General features: G+C 55.6%; 1 protein-coding gene across 1 annotated transcript; it reads right to left on the reverse strand.

Annotated features, from left to right (window-relative positions):
- Positions 1 to 59: 59 nt before the first annotated feature.
- CXCR5 (C-X-C motif chemokine receptor 5) lies at positions 60 to 11,327 on the reverse strand. Its single transcript, XM_045797612.2, has 2 exons — positions 11,155 to 11,327; positions 60 to 2,535 (listed from the first exon to the last, which is right to left on the reverse strand). The coding sequence occupies exons 1-2, from the start codon at positions 11,209 to 11,211 to the stop codon at positions 1,468 to 1,470; spliced, it is 1,125 nt and encodes a 374-aa protein (XP_045653568.1). The 5' UTR covers positions 11,212 to 11,327; the 3' UTR covers positions 60 to 1,467.
- Between the last annotated feature and the right edge of the window lie 1,225 nt (positions 11,328 to 12,552).

Consider the following 12,552-nt stretch of genomic DNA (forward strand, 5'->3'; position numbering starts at 1 on the left):
TCAGGGCTTTCCCTGTGTTCCACGGTGAAGAGACAGCCTCCCCCCTCCTCCCCCGGGTCACAGCTCTGATTTCCACCATGGGGACCTCCCAGGGGGCTTGGCTGGCTGCCCTTGAGTGGGACTGGGCCCCCCAGATGTGCCCTCGGCAAGGGCAGGGGTCCTGGACATCCCACCCTAGCCAGAGCCAGGGCTGCGGAGGAGGGTGGGAGAGCCCTCCCCGGGGAAGGCAGGCAAGGCAGGCACGGAGCCGTTTCCTCTGGTTCCATCTGAGTGGTACCCTCTCGGGCGGGGCTCAGCTTCCTGGGGCTTGGGGACTTCCCTGCTTCTCACCCTGCCCGGCCTGAGGGGATGCCTCGTGGCTTTTGCTGAGGCCCAGAGAGGTGGCAAGCTCTGGGTCTGGCCCGCAGGCAGGGGGCTGGATGAGATGACCCCCAGAGGCCCTTTCCAGTCTGTCGTTCTTCTCTGGGGGTCTACATCTCTGTTCTGACACTTAGCGAAGTGCTCCCTCTGGGTGATTGGGACCCCTCTGCTGCTCAAGTTTCTCCTGGTTGTGTGGCTTGTGGAGAGGGGGGCGGGAAGGAACAGTCTGCCTCCTTCCTGATCAGTGCCCAGACCTACCAGGGCTCCAGACCCGACTGCCCCTGGCCCATACTGGGACCTCTCCACCCTGGGCAGAGAAGACAGCTGGCTTTGGTCTCTACTTGTCCCTCCTTGAGGCTGAGGAAGGAGAATCTTTTCTTTCAGTGGCTTTTCTCCGCGGGCTTGGCCTTAGTTCTTCCTTAGCGCGCTGGCTGATCTCTGAGGGTGCCTGGAGTCTGCCCTCAGTCTGCAGATGTCCTAGGGCCCGGTGACATGGGGCTGGCCTGGTGCCACTTAGGTCAGAGCCAGGAGTGGCTTCCTGGATTGGGTCGGTCGGAGTTTCCTGCTCTGTTAAGATGCGGGGCTGGTAGCCTGGCAGGATGTCTGTGTTTGTTAGGGACCAAGATGTTAAGGACACATTCTTTTGTCAGCTGGCCTTCCCTCTGCCTTGACCTCCATCTCTCCCCCTTGTGCTCAGCCTCTAGCTTCTTTCAGCAGGAGGGGTGAGAGGAGAGGTGGGTAGTTGTGGAGGTCCGTGGTCCAGAAGATGACGGAGTGCTTTCTGGGAGGGGACTGACTTTCCCAATTGGCAGGGGCAGAAGTAAAAGTTGTTTCTTGAGCTTTCAACGGTTACGATGAAAGAAGGGGATACAGATGGGCATAGGCATCCTTTGCTTTGCCTTCTGGCTGCTTCCCCTCCCTGGACTACAGCTTAGCCCTGGGGCTGGAAGAAGAGCTGGTGGGGATGTCCTGGAAAGAGGGCTTGGCTCTAGCTGCCCCGTATGAGGATACTGGCCAAGGTGAGCTCTTAGGATCCCAGCTCCTATTGGAAGGGGTTCCAGCAACACCGCATCCCCCAAGAAAAGCAGAAACAAAGGGGACTAGGACCTAGAAGGTGGTGAGGGAGGTGGCATTCTCGGACTCAGAGAGACTGCTCTTGCGCCACGTAGGGAATAACTGGCAAAGGGAGGCAGGGCCGGCACAGCCCAGCTTGGTCAGAAGGCGCGACAGGTCGCTCCGGAACTTCACGCCTGCGAAAGTGTAGAGCATGGGATTGAGACAGCAGTGGGCCAGGCCCAGGAACTCACTCATGGTGATGGCCACGGAGAGGTAGCCATTCAGCTCACAGCTATAGCCCACGGTCTTCAGCCTCGCCAGGGTGTCCAGGAAGATGACGATGTGGTAGGGTGACCAACAGAGAAAGAAGACGCTTGTCACCAGGATGGCCACCCTGACTGCCTTCTGCCTCTGAGGGCGCCGCTGGGCCTGGCACAGCCTGTGCACCACCCCGACATAGCACCAGCCCATCACCAGCATCGGCAGCAGGAATCCTCCGACGTGGTAGAGGAAGCGGGAGGTGAACCAGGCGTTGGTCTCTGCCCGGTTCTCCTGGGAGAAGGTACAGCGTGGCAGGGAGTCGTTGTGATGGGGTTGGCTGACTTTGGCGAAGAGGATCTCCGGCAGGGCGAAGCAGCAGCCTGCCAGCCAGATGGTGGCACAGGTGATGTGGATGGAGAGGAGGCGGCGGTGGCGGTAGGCGTGGACGGCATGGACGATGGCCAGGTAGCGGTCCACGGCGATGCAGGCCAGCAGCAGGCTGCTGCAGTAGAAGTTGATCTTGTGCAGAGCGATCACAGTTTTGCAGAGGAAGGTGCCCAGGAGCCAGCCCACAGAGCCCTCGACCACGGCGAAAGGCAGGATGAAGACCAGCAGGAGGTCGGCCACCGCCAGGTGGAACAGGAAGGTCTCGGTGGAGCTGCGCGTGTGCCGGTGCCGCTCCAGGATCACCAGCACCAGGATGTTGCCCATCATGCCGAGGAGGAAGATGAAGCCGTAGGCCACCGGCATGAACACGGCCTTGAAGGATGTCAGGAGGGGCCCCTCGACCGTGGAGCAGAGGTGATTTTCCACCGTGGGGCTCTCGGTGATGTCGCTGTAGTTGCCCAGTTCCCTGTACTGCGAGGGCGAGGAGACAGCAGGGTGGGGGGCTGAGGACCCGTCTCTCCCCCCACACACAGGGGCCCTGACGCCCCTGTAGATTCCTCCTGTCCCCCCACCCCCCATGCCGCCTTTGTCCCTGTACTCCCAATATGTCCCGCTGACCAAATCCCGATCTCCCCTTGTGTGTCCGGGAACCAATCACTTTGCCTTCTCCAACTTCAGTTCTCATCTGTAAAAGGGACTAATGCCTCGCAGGGTGGTGACACAGATGCAAGGAGATACGTAGTGTGTACAGTGGGGAGAGGCTTCTCAGAAGGGCACCTGTAAGTTACTTTGTGTTTACGTGTCCTCAGATATGGAAGGCTGCGGGCTGTCGGGCTGGAATAGGAGCTTCAGTTTGGGGAATGGATCTGGTTGGGGCAAGGAGCCATCTGGGCCATTTCTGAACAGAGCAGTGGGCATTAAAGACTAGGATCTTGCTGGGGGGTGGGGGTTGGGTAGCTGCTGGTGTGGCCTCCTGGCTTCTTCGTGGAGTATCTCTCTATTCCTGAATGTCTTCATTATCACCGACATGGTAGTAATAGCCTGTTTTGTTTAATCTGTGCGACGAGCTTGGGTGTGTAATATTCCTATCCTACCAATGTGTCTTGCTAACGGTAGGTCGGGTGTGTTTGAACCCACACTGACCCACCTCCAGAGCCCATTCTGGGGTTCCCTCCCTGCTAGTTCCCATCACCACGCACTTCTCTCCTCTTCTTTCTTCTCTGCCCCAGAAGCAAGTGAGGAAGGGGTGGTGTTCTTCCAAGAGAAGATGCTATGCCCACTTCGTCCCGGAAACTCCTCCTCCCTCCTCCTCCCTCCTCCCCGCCCCGCCCCTCCCCACCGGTGCTCAGGTTGTTTACCCAGCTAACCGCAAAGGAAGACATGGTATCTGTTTTCATACCTTTCACTCACAGCTGTCCCTCCACACCTGCTCCTCCTCACTTCCCAGCCCTGTGCTCCCCCTCCCCCCTGCCCCCTCCCCCAGACCCCTCCCCATGGTTTCAAAACCAATTATAACCAACTTCTGTGGGTTGAAAAAGACACTTCTATAAATGATGAGCCCCAGGGAGGGAGAGGATGGGAAAGGATACTCTGCACAGAAGCTCTAGTTGGTCTCACATTGCCCTTCTTCCAGGAGAGCCAGGGGCTTGTACAAACAGTGGGTGGTTGCACTGCCACCCGGGGACCCCAGTTGTGGGTTACACACTCACTCTCAGTGGGCAGAACCATTCTCCAGCCTGTGTCTTTCCTTCTGGTCCCAGGGGCAAGTGGGTCTGGGAGAAGGGGGTGGGGGATACATTTGTGCGATGACCTAGCCGTCTGCCTCCCCCCACCCCAGCGTCCCTCCACCACAGCCTCAGTCCAGCCCTCCTTCACCCTACTGCCCAGGACTACTGTCTCTCCATGGCCCCATTCCAGCAACTTCTTCACTTTTGTCCATCCCCTACCCTCAGCAGGGATTTTCCAACCCACAGATCCCATCAGTGTCCTGCGTCAAGTCCTTCACTGTTTCCCCATTACCTGTAAGCACGGGGTTTTCTTCTCATCTTTAGCCCCCCCCAATTTCACATTTAATAGCAAAGCCAATTATAAAAAGAAGTCGTGCGATAAAATTAACCAATAGAAGATTGGAGTAAGCCAATCCCAGTGCATTCATGCAGTCGAATACAATGTGGTCCTCAGAAAGGAAGGTTTGTCTGCACGTTCTCTTAGGGAAAGATGGTTAGCACACAGCGCCCCATTTCAGACCCGATTGTGGGGTACTCCACACAGCACGATCCCCTGGACTCTCTTCGCAGGGTTTCCTGGGGCCTCGGCTCCTTTCCTTGCCTTCAAACCAGACTTCTCCAGTCTTGTCTTATGTGGTGTTTCACACCTAAGCTCTTGTTTAAGAAAAACAACTCTACTTTCATTTGAAAACCATGGACTGGCAGGATGAGGTCCACCCTCCCCTGTGGGGGCTTGAAATGGCTACAAGATATTCCCCTGACTTTTCAAACCTTTCAAACCTCATCCTCTACTGGGCACCCTGTCCTCCAGGTTCATCATTCTGGTGGCTGTCTGCCCCCAATACCCCAACGCACCCCTGTCTCCGAATCTTTGCTCCAACTCTTCCCTGTACGGAGCTCCCCGTGATTGCCTGGCTAAGGCCAACGCTTCCTTCAAGGTCCCACTCAGCCCTCCCCCACGCCCCCCCTGCCTAGCTTGGGAGGAGAGTGTCTTCTTATGGTCTCATCTGCTTGTCTTTAGTACGGCACTGGGCATTGCCGTGTGCATGCCCTCACTAGACGGCGAGCTCCTGAAGGCAAGCCCTCTGTCCCCCTGACAAGGCCGTGTGTTTCACGCATGGCAGGCACGCAACAGATATATGCCAAACGGCTCTGAGGGCAGGTTCCCAGAGACAACCAGGTGCCCTTGTATTCTGACACCTTACTCAAGTCCCTCTCTGGGCCTCTGCGGAGACTCAGACACTCCTTTCCCCCTTCTTCCGTTCCCGGCTCTTCCCAATGCCCTTGACAGCCTAGCGCCTGTCTTGGGTTCTCTCGCCATATTGGGAGCTATGTCCAATATTGTCATCAAATCCCACATTTGACTCATGTTGGAATTCGGCAGGAGGTGAACGGGGAAACAGCGAGAGGAGTAGTCTCCATGCAGAGCAAAGCAGTTCAGACCCAGGACGAAGAGATGCGGGGGCCTGGGGCCGTCAGTGGGACAGGACTGCACCTGTCTCTGGGAGGAGCCTGGCCGTCCTGCAGCCCCGTGCGGAGGGCTTAGGTACGGCCAGCCTATCTGGCCCAGAAGGCCCTTTATGAGAACCACTCAAGTCCCGACCCTCTAAACCAGCCAGGCTGATTGGTTTATTGCTCATTTGAAGTCAGGACAGTGGGATGTGCCCCCGGGACCCTCGAAGCCCATCTCCTGAGAACCCAGGTTTAGAAGGCGGTTGAGGGGAAACGATCTTTCCCTCCTCGCCAAGCGCTATTTGTTCGGCAAAGTGCTCAGGCAGGGAGGGGAACATCGGAAGAAGCTGGTTTGAGGGGTGCTGGGAGTTGTTAGTACATCTCGGCAGGAGGTGTCAAACAGACATTTTGGGGGCTTGGGAGTGGTATATGTCAAAGCCACTTCCCATACCTAGGGGGTCGGTCACCTCCACCCCTCCGCAAACCGTGGAGGGAGGTAGTGAAGCAAGGTTGGCTCTGCTCTGGGGGGAAGTAGAGGGATCATGGGTCCTATCTAGTGTGGGGAGCGGGGCACAAAATGGACCCCTCCAAGAGTCATACCCGGAGGGAGCTCAGTGCAGACAATCTGGCCGAGTGCTTACTCATTCTTTGACATCAAAAGCCACAGGGGCCCAAGGCCCTCACGCACATTCATGCTGTGACAGCAGTGTGCACCTGGTATAGACAGCCACGTGCCCAGGTCGGCCATGACAGCATGCGGCCTAGGCAGACAAGAGCGTGCACAGAAGCCAGGGACTCGTACCCCAAAAAGGCAAGCAAACACGAGGAGCAGGACGCAGCTGAGCGCTGAGCCAGGAATCTAGGTAGGAGATTGCTGTGAGCACTGGGGATAGGGCAGGAGAAGGAGTTAGAATGTTCCAGGTCCTGGTATGGAGGAGGAGAGAGGGCGGGGGGAGGGGGGGCAAGTGCATCACAGCCCTGCCCCCCGGCGGGCAGACCAGCAAACGTTTGCTGACCGGATTCTGTGTGAGCAGGTGGGATAGGGGCTGACGGGGAGTCCTGGGGGTCCATCCTGGACCCCCTCCTCTCCTAGCCTCTCCTCCCCGTCTTGGGTGACATGGCTGGGGAGCACTTCCACAATGTAGAGCTCTCCACAGCCTGGAACTGGAGGCCCAAACTGACCAGATGGAATTGGTAGGGAACAACGGAGAGACCGAGACCCGCGCGTAAAATTTCAACTGTCTGGGGACAAGTTTAGGGAAGACCTGGCTTACCGACAGTTGATGGGAAAAAGACCCGAGAATGTGTCGATCGCCAGCTTCAGATGAGTCATGGGGTGACGTGGCTGCTAAAAGGGCTGCTGTCACCTCACCCTAGGTGAACAGAAACCCGTAGGTGGGCAGCCGACACCACCCCGGTTTGTTTGGTCTGGACAAGGGTGACCAGTTTGCTGAGGGGTCTGGAAATCCCCGCCCTGGGAGGAAGTTTTACTGGGCTGTGGAGTCTGGGCAGAAGAAGACTGGAGTCCAAGAGAACTGCCTTCTTCGAGGACTAGAAGAGCGGCCGTGGGCAAGAGGGCAGGACGGGCTTATCGTGGGAAGTTCCATAGGGCAGAGCGGGAGGAATGGTCGGAGGTTGGGGTCCGGGGTGTTTCCATTAAAGGAGAAAGAACCTTCTCCCAGGCAGAACTCTCCAGCAGGGGGCTGGGTCCCCTGGGAGGAAGAGGAATGTCTGAGCTCAGGTGTGCAGGGAGGGATTCCTGCCCTGGACCGGAGGCTGGGCCCTGCCCTCAAATGCCCCTCACACGCAGCTCCCATGGCTCGGATTCTCTGGCTCTCCTGCTCTGCCCAGGGCTGAGCGTGTTCTCAGCATGATCCCCGTCGAGCTCAGCACCTGCGTGGGGGCTTTGTTTCCCTAGCTCGTCTGTCCTGTAGCCAGAGAATGCCCCAGACGGACCGTGCTGCTCAGCGCCCAGGCGAAGGCAGGGCTGCAGAGTGTGGGCCCATCCAAGCAGAACCCCACGACGCCAGGGGCCTGAGTCATCCTGGCTGTAGGAGGCATCTGCACACAGATGGAAGTCAGCGCCCTGGACATAAGGAGCACACGCAGGCTCCATCACCTTCTATGTCCCTGTCTGGATATTCCCAACCAAGAGTCAGGAACTGTGAATGGGGCCAGCCGGGCCGGCTCTCCTTCCAGCCTTCCATGGCTTGGGAGGGGAGAGGATCTAGAGGATTGAGACCGGGCTAAGGGCGCAAATGGGGGCCTGCGTCCCTAACCTCACTCTTCCTTTTGAGGGTTCACACTCCCAAAAGACCATCTGAGACTCCAGCTTGCCACTCGTCACAACACCCCCTTGCCCCCTGCCCCCCCCCTTTCAGGAGCCAAACTGCCAGGCTCCTCTTTCCTCTCTACCCGGGGTTTGGGGTCAGGCCATTAGGAACACGGTACTGCTCTGCATGTGGTTCTGGGGGGAGACTTGAAGCTACTCCTACCTTTGCACTGAGTCTTTAGGTTTAAGGGGGGGTCCTCTCCTGGCGCCCCAAAATCAGTTTGCGCTTTGGGGACAGTCACACCATCTGAAGGATAGGTAGACACGTATCCTAGGTGTTTACAGCCAACTCTTGAAACTATCTCCTGGGTCAGTAACCACGTGAAAGATTTCGTCCTGTCATTCCTGAAAGACTACTCAGTCTTGTGTCTTGATTCTCAGCGCCTAATCCATGGCCACTTTTTATGATATTCTGCCAGAAGGGTGGGATCTGGGTCCTTAAGGCAAGAACTCCTGATGGAGACTGAGGTCTGTATGGCCCAGCCCAGATTCACCCCAACACTGACCTCTCCCCAGGCTGGCTATGGGTCTCTCCCTCATCTCTCACCCCTCAGGTCACTCCCCTTCCAGTTGAGGCGTCCTCCCCTGGGATTCCTCTGGGACTTTTGATCTATTTTGAGGGGGGGCTCCTTCCCTCACCCTAGGCTTACCCCAGAGACAGCCCGGTTTTGGTTCCTCTTCCTTACCCCTTCTTGATGAAATGAGATGGTACATGTGGACAGGCTTTGCAGCCTGTGGTGCTCTGGTCACAGCGAAATGGTTTTGGGGGATCATCACTGAGGAGGAGTTGGGGGAGCCAGGTTCCGGGGCCGGGCGAGATTTGCTCTGCTCTCTAGCAGCTTCCTTTCCTGGCTGGGGTGCAGGGTGAGGCTGGAGGCGCAGTTTCTGCCTGGACCCTGTAGGTACCCCAGCCCAGGCCCCAGTGTTGTCAAGGGGGGCTCTGCACTCCCAGATCAGGGTTCCTATGAACAGAGACTTTTCTAGGTCTGCCTAGATCTGCCTTCCTAGCAGGGTGGGTCCCTGGTAGGCCCACCCCAGGGACCTGGCTCCTTACTCCCTGTGCTTAGCCATCTAGAGTTATATAGATGTGCTTAGCCATCTATAGGGGTCCACTGTTTATGGGAATTAGCACCTCACCTTTAAAAATGGACATTGTAAGTGGCTAGAGTTGATCTTAGAATTCAGGAGGTGGAAGGGAAGACAGGATGACCAACACTTGGCTATGGCCAAGGGCCCTCAGTTCTTAACCTAACATTAGAGTGGTGAATCCTGTCTTCTAGGAAAGTGAACCAATACTTGGTTTGGACGAGGGCAGGAAAGGGAATAGGAAGTAAAAAGCGTAGAAGCGAGACTAACTTCAGAGAGAAATGGCGGGCTAGGACCTTTAATACATCCCAAGTCAGTAAACACGTATTGAGAAGCTACTAGGTACAAGCTACTATGCTCACTGCTCTGCCATCCCAGGGTCTCTGTGCCGTGAGACACTGTCGAGGTGGCTGTTAGAACTGTGCATCACCCTGCTGTGAGTGGGTGGTGGGGAGAGAGAAGGTCTGTGCTCCCAAGGGGGTAAGAGCCCTGGAGAGAAAGAGTGTACGGGGAGCAAGGGAGGGCAGGGTGAGGCACTGGGAGCTGCTGGGAGAACTCCAGAGCCTGGATGGTCCCAGGACTCCCCGGCTCCCGACTAGACTGATCGAGGGAGGTCAGGCGTGTGGGGATGCCTGGCCCAAGACCACGTATGTGAGTTGTGACATGCAGCAAGGAGCCAGGTCTGTCTCCCTGGGCTGTCGGTTTTCTTTCATATATGGGCCATGCCCGTGTCCCTTGCCCTCTGCCACCACCTGTCTCTAGTAGGTCACGCAGTGGAGTGAGGCATGCAGTTAGGGGAAACTCTTGAGGTTTCTCAGAAGCCAGGACCGGCCAGGTCTTGGGTAGGTTACGATGTTATCCAACTGGGTCAGGGTTCGTGGTCAGCTCGGAGCTGTGGGCAGAGGAAAACACCCACTAACCTAATCAGGTGAGGCCAGGGGCCAGGGTGGGAGCCAGGGTGGGAGCGCGGTGCCTTGCCAGGGCGGTGGAATTCTAGTCTGGTCTAGGGTGTAGCCCAAACTCGGTGATTACCCTCGGGGTCAACTTCATGGGCAGGTGACCCGACATTTAGAAGAGCTCTATGCTTGATTTAATGCTCTGCTGTTGCTATCTTGAAAATCTTCATACTTTTTGAAGAAGGAGCCCTGCATTTTCATTTCACATTGGGTCCCACAGGTGACGCAGCAGGTCTGATTAGACGGATGGTTCTGTTTTTATCTGGGGATTGGATCTGAGAGGCCAGACTTTCGGGAATCAACTCTTCCCCCCCACCTTCTCCCCTTGTGTTACCTAGAGTTCCAAGCTTTGGGATCTGGGCAAGTGAGAGGCAGACTTTTCCAAGCAAGTCTGGGAACATGGTTGGTAGAATTCTAGAAGAGACTCCAGCCGGTGGAGCTAGAGGGTGTTGGGGAACATCTCAGGGTGAGTTTAGGGTCAGGAGAGCCAGTTGGTATAGGAGAAAGGATTTGGATCGTTTATAATCCAGCCCAGAGTGCAGCTCAAAGAGAAGTCCTTTCCTTAGGAGTGCCATTGGCCATGGGGGAAAAGGAAGAAAGGAAGAAAGAAGTTCCCAAAAGATCCTCGTGAACAGCCCCCTCCTGCCTGTACACAGGAGCCCTGGGTCTCTGTTAAGCTGTTCCCTACACACATCCTTTGGGATCCGGGTCAACTGAACCACTCTGGTTCACAGGAGGGACTTGGGTGGGTGGCAGAGTGATGCTGGGACCATTTTCTTAGCCCATCCAAGAATACCTTATCTCTAGAGATTCCAGTTTTTTGAGGGGGGTCACAACATGCTTTAAAACATTTCTAGGATTAACACAGAGTTCTCCCACCAACTTGGCATCCCTGTGCCCCCAGATTCTCACCCAGTGTGTGGTCCTCTCCCTTGCTGACCACCTTGTCTCACGCTTCTACGGTTCAGCTCATAATTATTGTCTGAGCTTCTAGTGGGTGGGGTTTTTTTTTCCTTTGTGGATAGACTGTAAGCTATTTGAGGGCCAGGACCAAATCCTCAACTTCTCCATCCAACACAAAATGTAGTACCCCGAAGAGAGAATTGTAGAGCGAGAGACGAATAAATATCCTGGAGCAATGCCAGGTTCCTGACAGTAAGAAAACCTCCAAAGTACTTTCCCATCTGGGCCCTTATTCCAGCCCCAAGAGATGAGGAGAGGATCTTCTTTTGAAGAATAGAGAGGCAAAGTGAACCGTTCCAGGTCACATAGCAAGTCAGGGAGGATGCAGGACCGGAACCCGTACTTCCAATTCCCCCGAAAGAATGTCTATTTCAAGCAACAGCTCTACTTATCTGCTTCCTCCAAGGAATGGGAAACTACAGTCGGACAAGGCAAGAACCATGGGGCCTGCCTCCTTGATTTTGCGAACCCACAGTGGGAGGGGGCTCCACAGCTAGCCCCTCTTCCCTGGGCCCCGGGCACAGACTATTGAGAATTCCAAGGAGGGCCTGGGCGACCATCTGTCTCTACTCACCACGTCCTCCAGGTTGTAGTTCAGAAGATCCATGTCCAGGGTTAGGGGGTAGTTCATGCTTGTAGCCGGATGTCAACCGGGCTGGTCACTGACTGATGTGGAGAGGCTCCCTGTGCCTATAGCGAGGTGGCAGCCGACAGCTGCAAATTTAAACAAATGAGCTGCGCACTGTCTCCTGGGGCTGCGTAGGACCCACTGTCTGCCTCACAGCTCATCACTTTTTTTTCCACTGGGTCTTTTCTGTTTTTTTTTTTTTTTTTTTTTTGAAGAAAAAGGGAAAATCCCCACAGCATCAGTGCTAGTCAAGCATTTCGGCCCTTTTCCTGGCAATGGTTGCCTCAATGGGGCTTGTGACGGGTGTGACGGCTGCCCCTGGCTTCTCCTCCCTGTACCTCCCCATAAGGGAGTCGTACCTTATAATGAAAACCACCACACCAGTCAGTGGGGCAACAAGGGAAAGTCCACATAGAAAGGGAACAGGAGGAGAGCCCTTCCAGGACCTCTTCTCCCAGCCGCCTTCAAATCTTCACCTTGCTCACCACTGGGGCGACGGATCATCCGATTCGCCCCAGACTGAAAGTCCCTTGTCCTGGGAAACCCCTTACTCCAGGCAAATGGGGACACTTGGTCACCCTACTTGCTACCATCCTTTGGCCCAGGCAGGGGCAAAACCCCTTCCCTTTCCAGCTTAAGTTCAGGAGAGAAAGGTTAAAAATTTTCAAAGGGAACAACACTAAAACATTACTGGAAGTCAAAAATGAAATTACCCAAATTACCAGCACAAAAATATAAGTAGTCACAGAATCACATTCTGACTCAAAAAGAATGATGTTCTAACTACGAATGAACTTGGTTGGCACCTAATTATCAACATCAGAGGCTACCCAGCTGGAGTAGATGCTTTCACAGGAGGACCCGGGGTTCAGAATGGGAGAGGAATAACCCCAGAACCCACGGCTAACCAGAGGCAAAGCTGGGCCTCAAAGCCAGCTTTCCAGACTGCCTACTCAGTGTTTTCTCCACACCAGGCTGCCACTCCCACGGGCTCACGCAACCCTCTCCTTTCCCTCAACTCTGTCCTGTCTGAGCCCCCTTCCTTTAAGAAGCCCCTTTGTAGGCATTGATCAATGTCCCCTCCACGTCTCCTCTTTGTGCCTTTTCTTCCAGGAGAGGGCATTGCCTCTTTTGGTCCACAACAACGTAAAAATAGTGACAGCACGCCGGGATACCCACACGGGACATACTGCTTCTTTGCTCTTGTCATCGTCTTCCCTTCCAGCCAGATTACCACTTGCTGGGACTCTTCCCTTTCCAGTGCCTTCCTTCATCTTTTCCTGCGTATTCATCCCCCTTCTTTCCCTTCCATACACCTTGCTTACAACCCCCACCGCGCCCCCA

The sequence above is a fragment of the Ursus americanus genome, chromosome 16 (genome assembly GCF_024610735.1).
Source record: "Ursus americanus isolate L20-20 chromosome 16, mUrsAme1.1.p, whole genome shotgun sequence".
Classification (NCBI taxonomy): Eukaryota; Metazoa; Chordata; class Mammalia; order Carnivora; family Ursidae; genus Ursus; species Ursus americanus.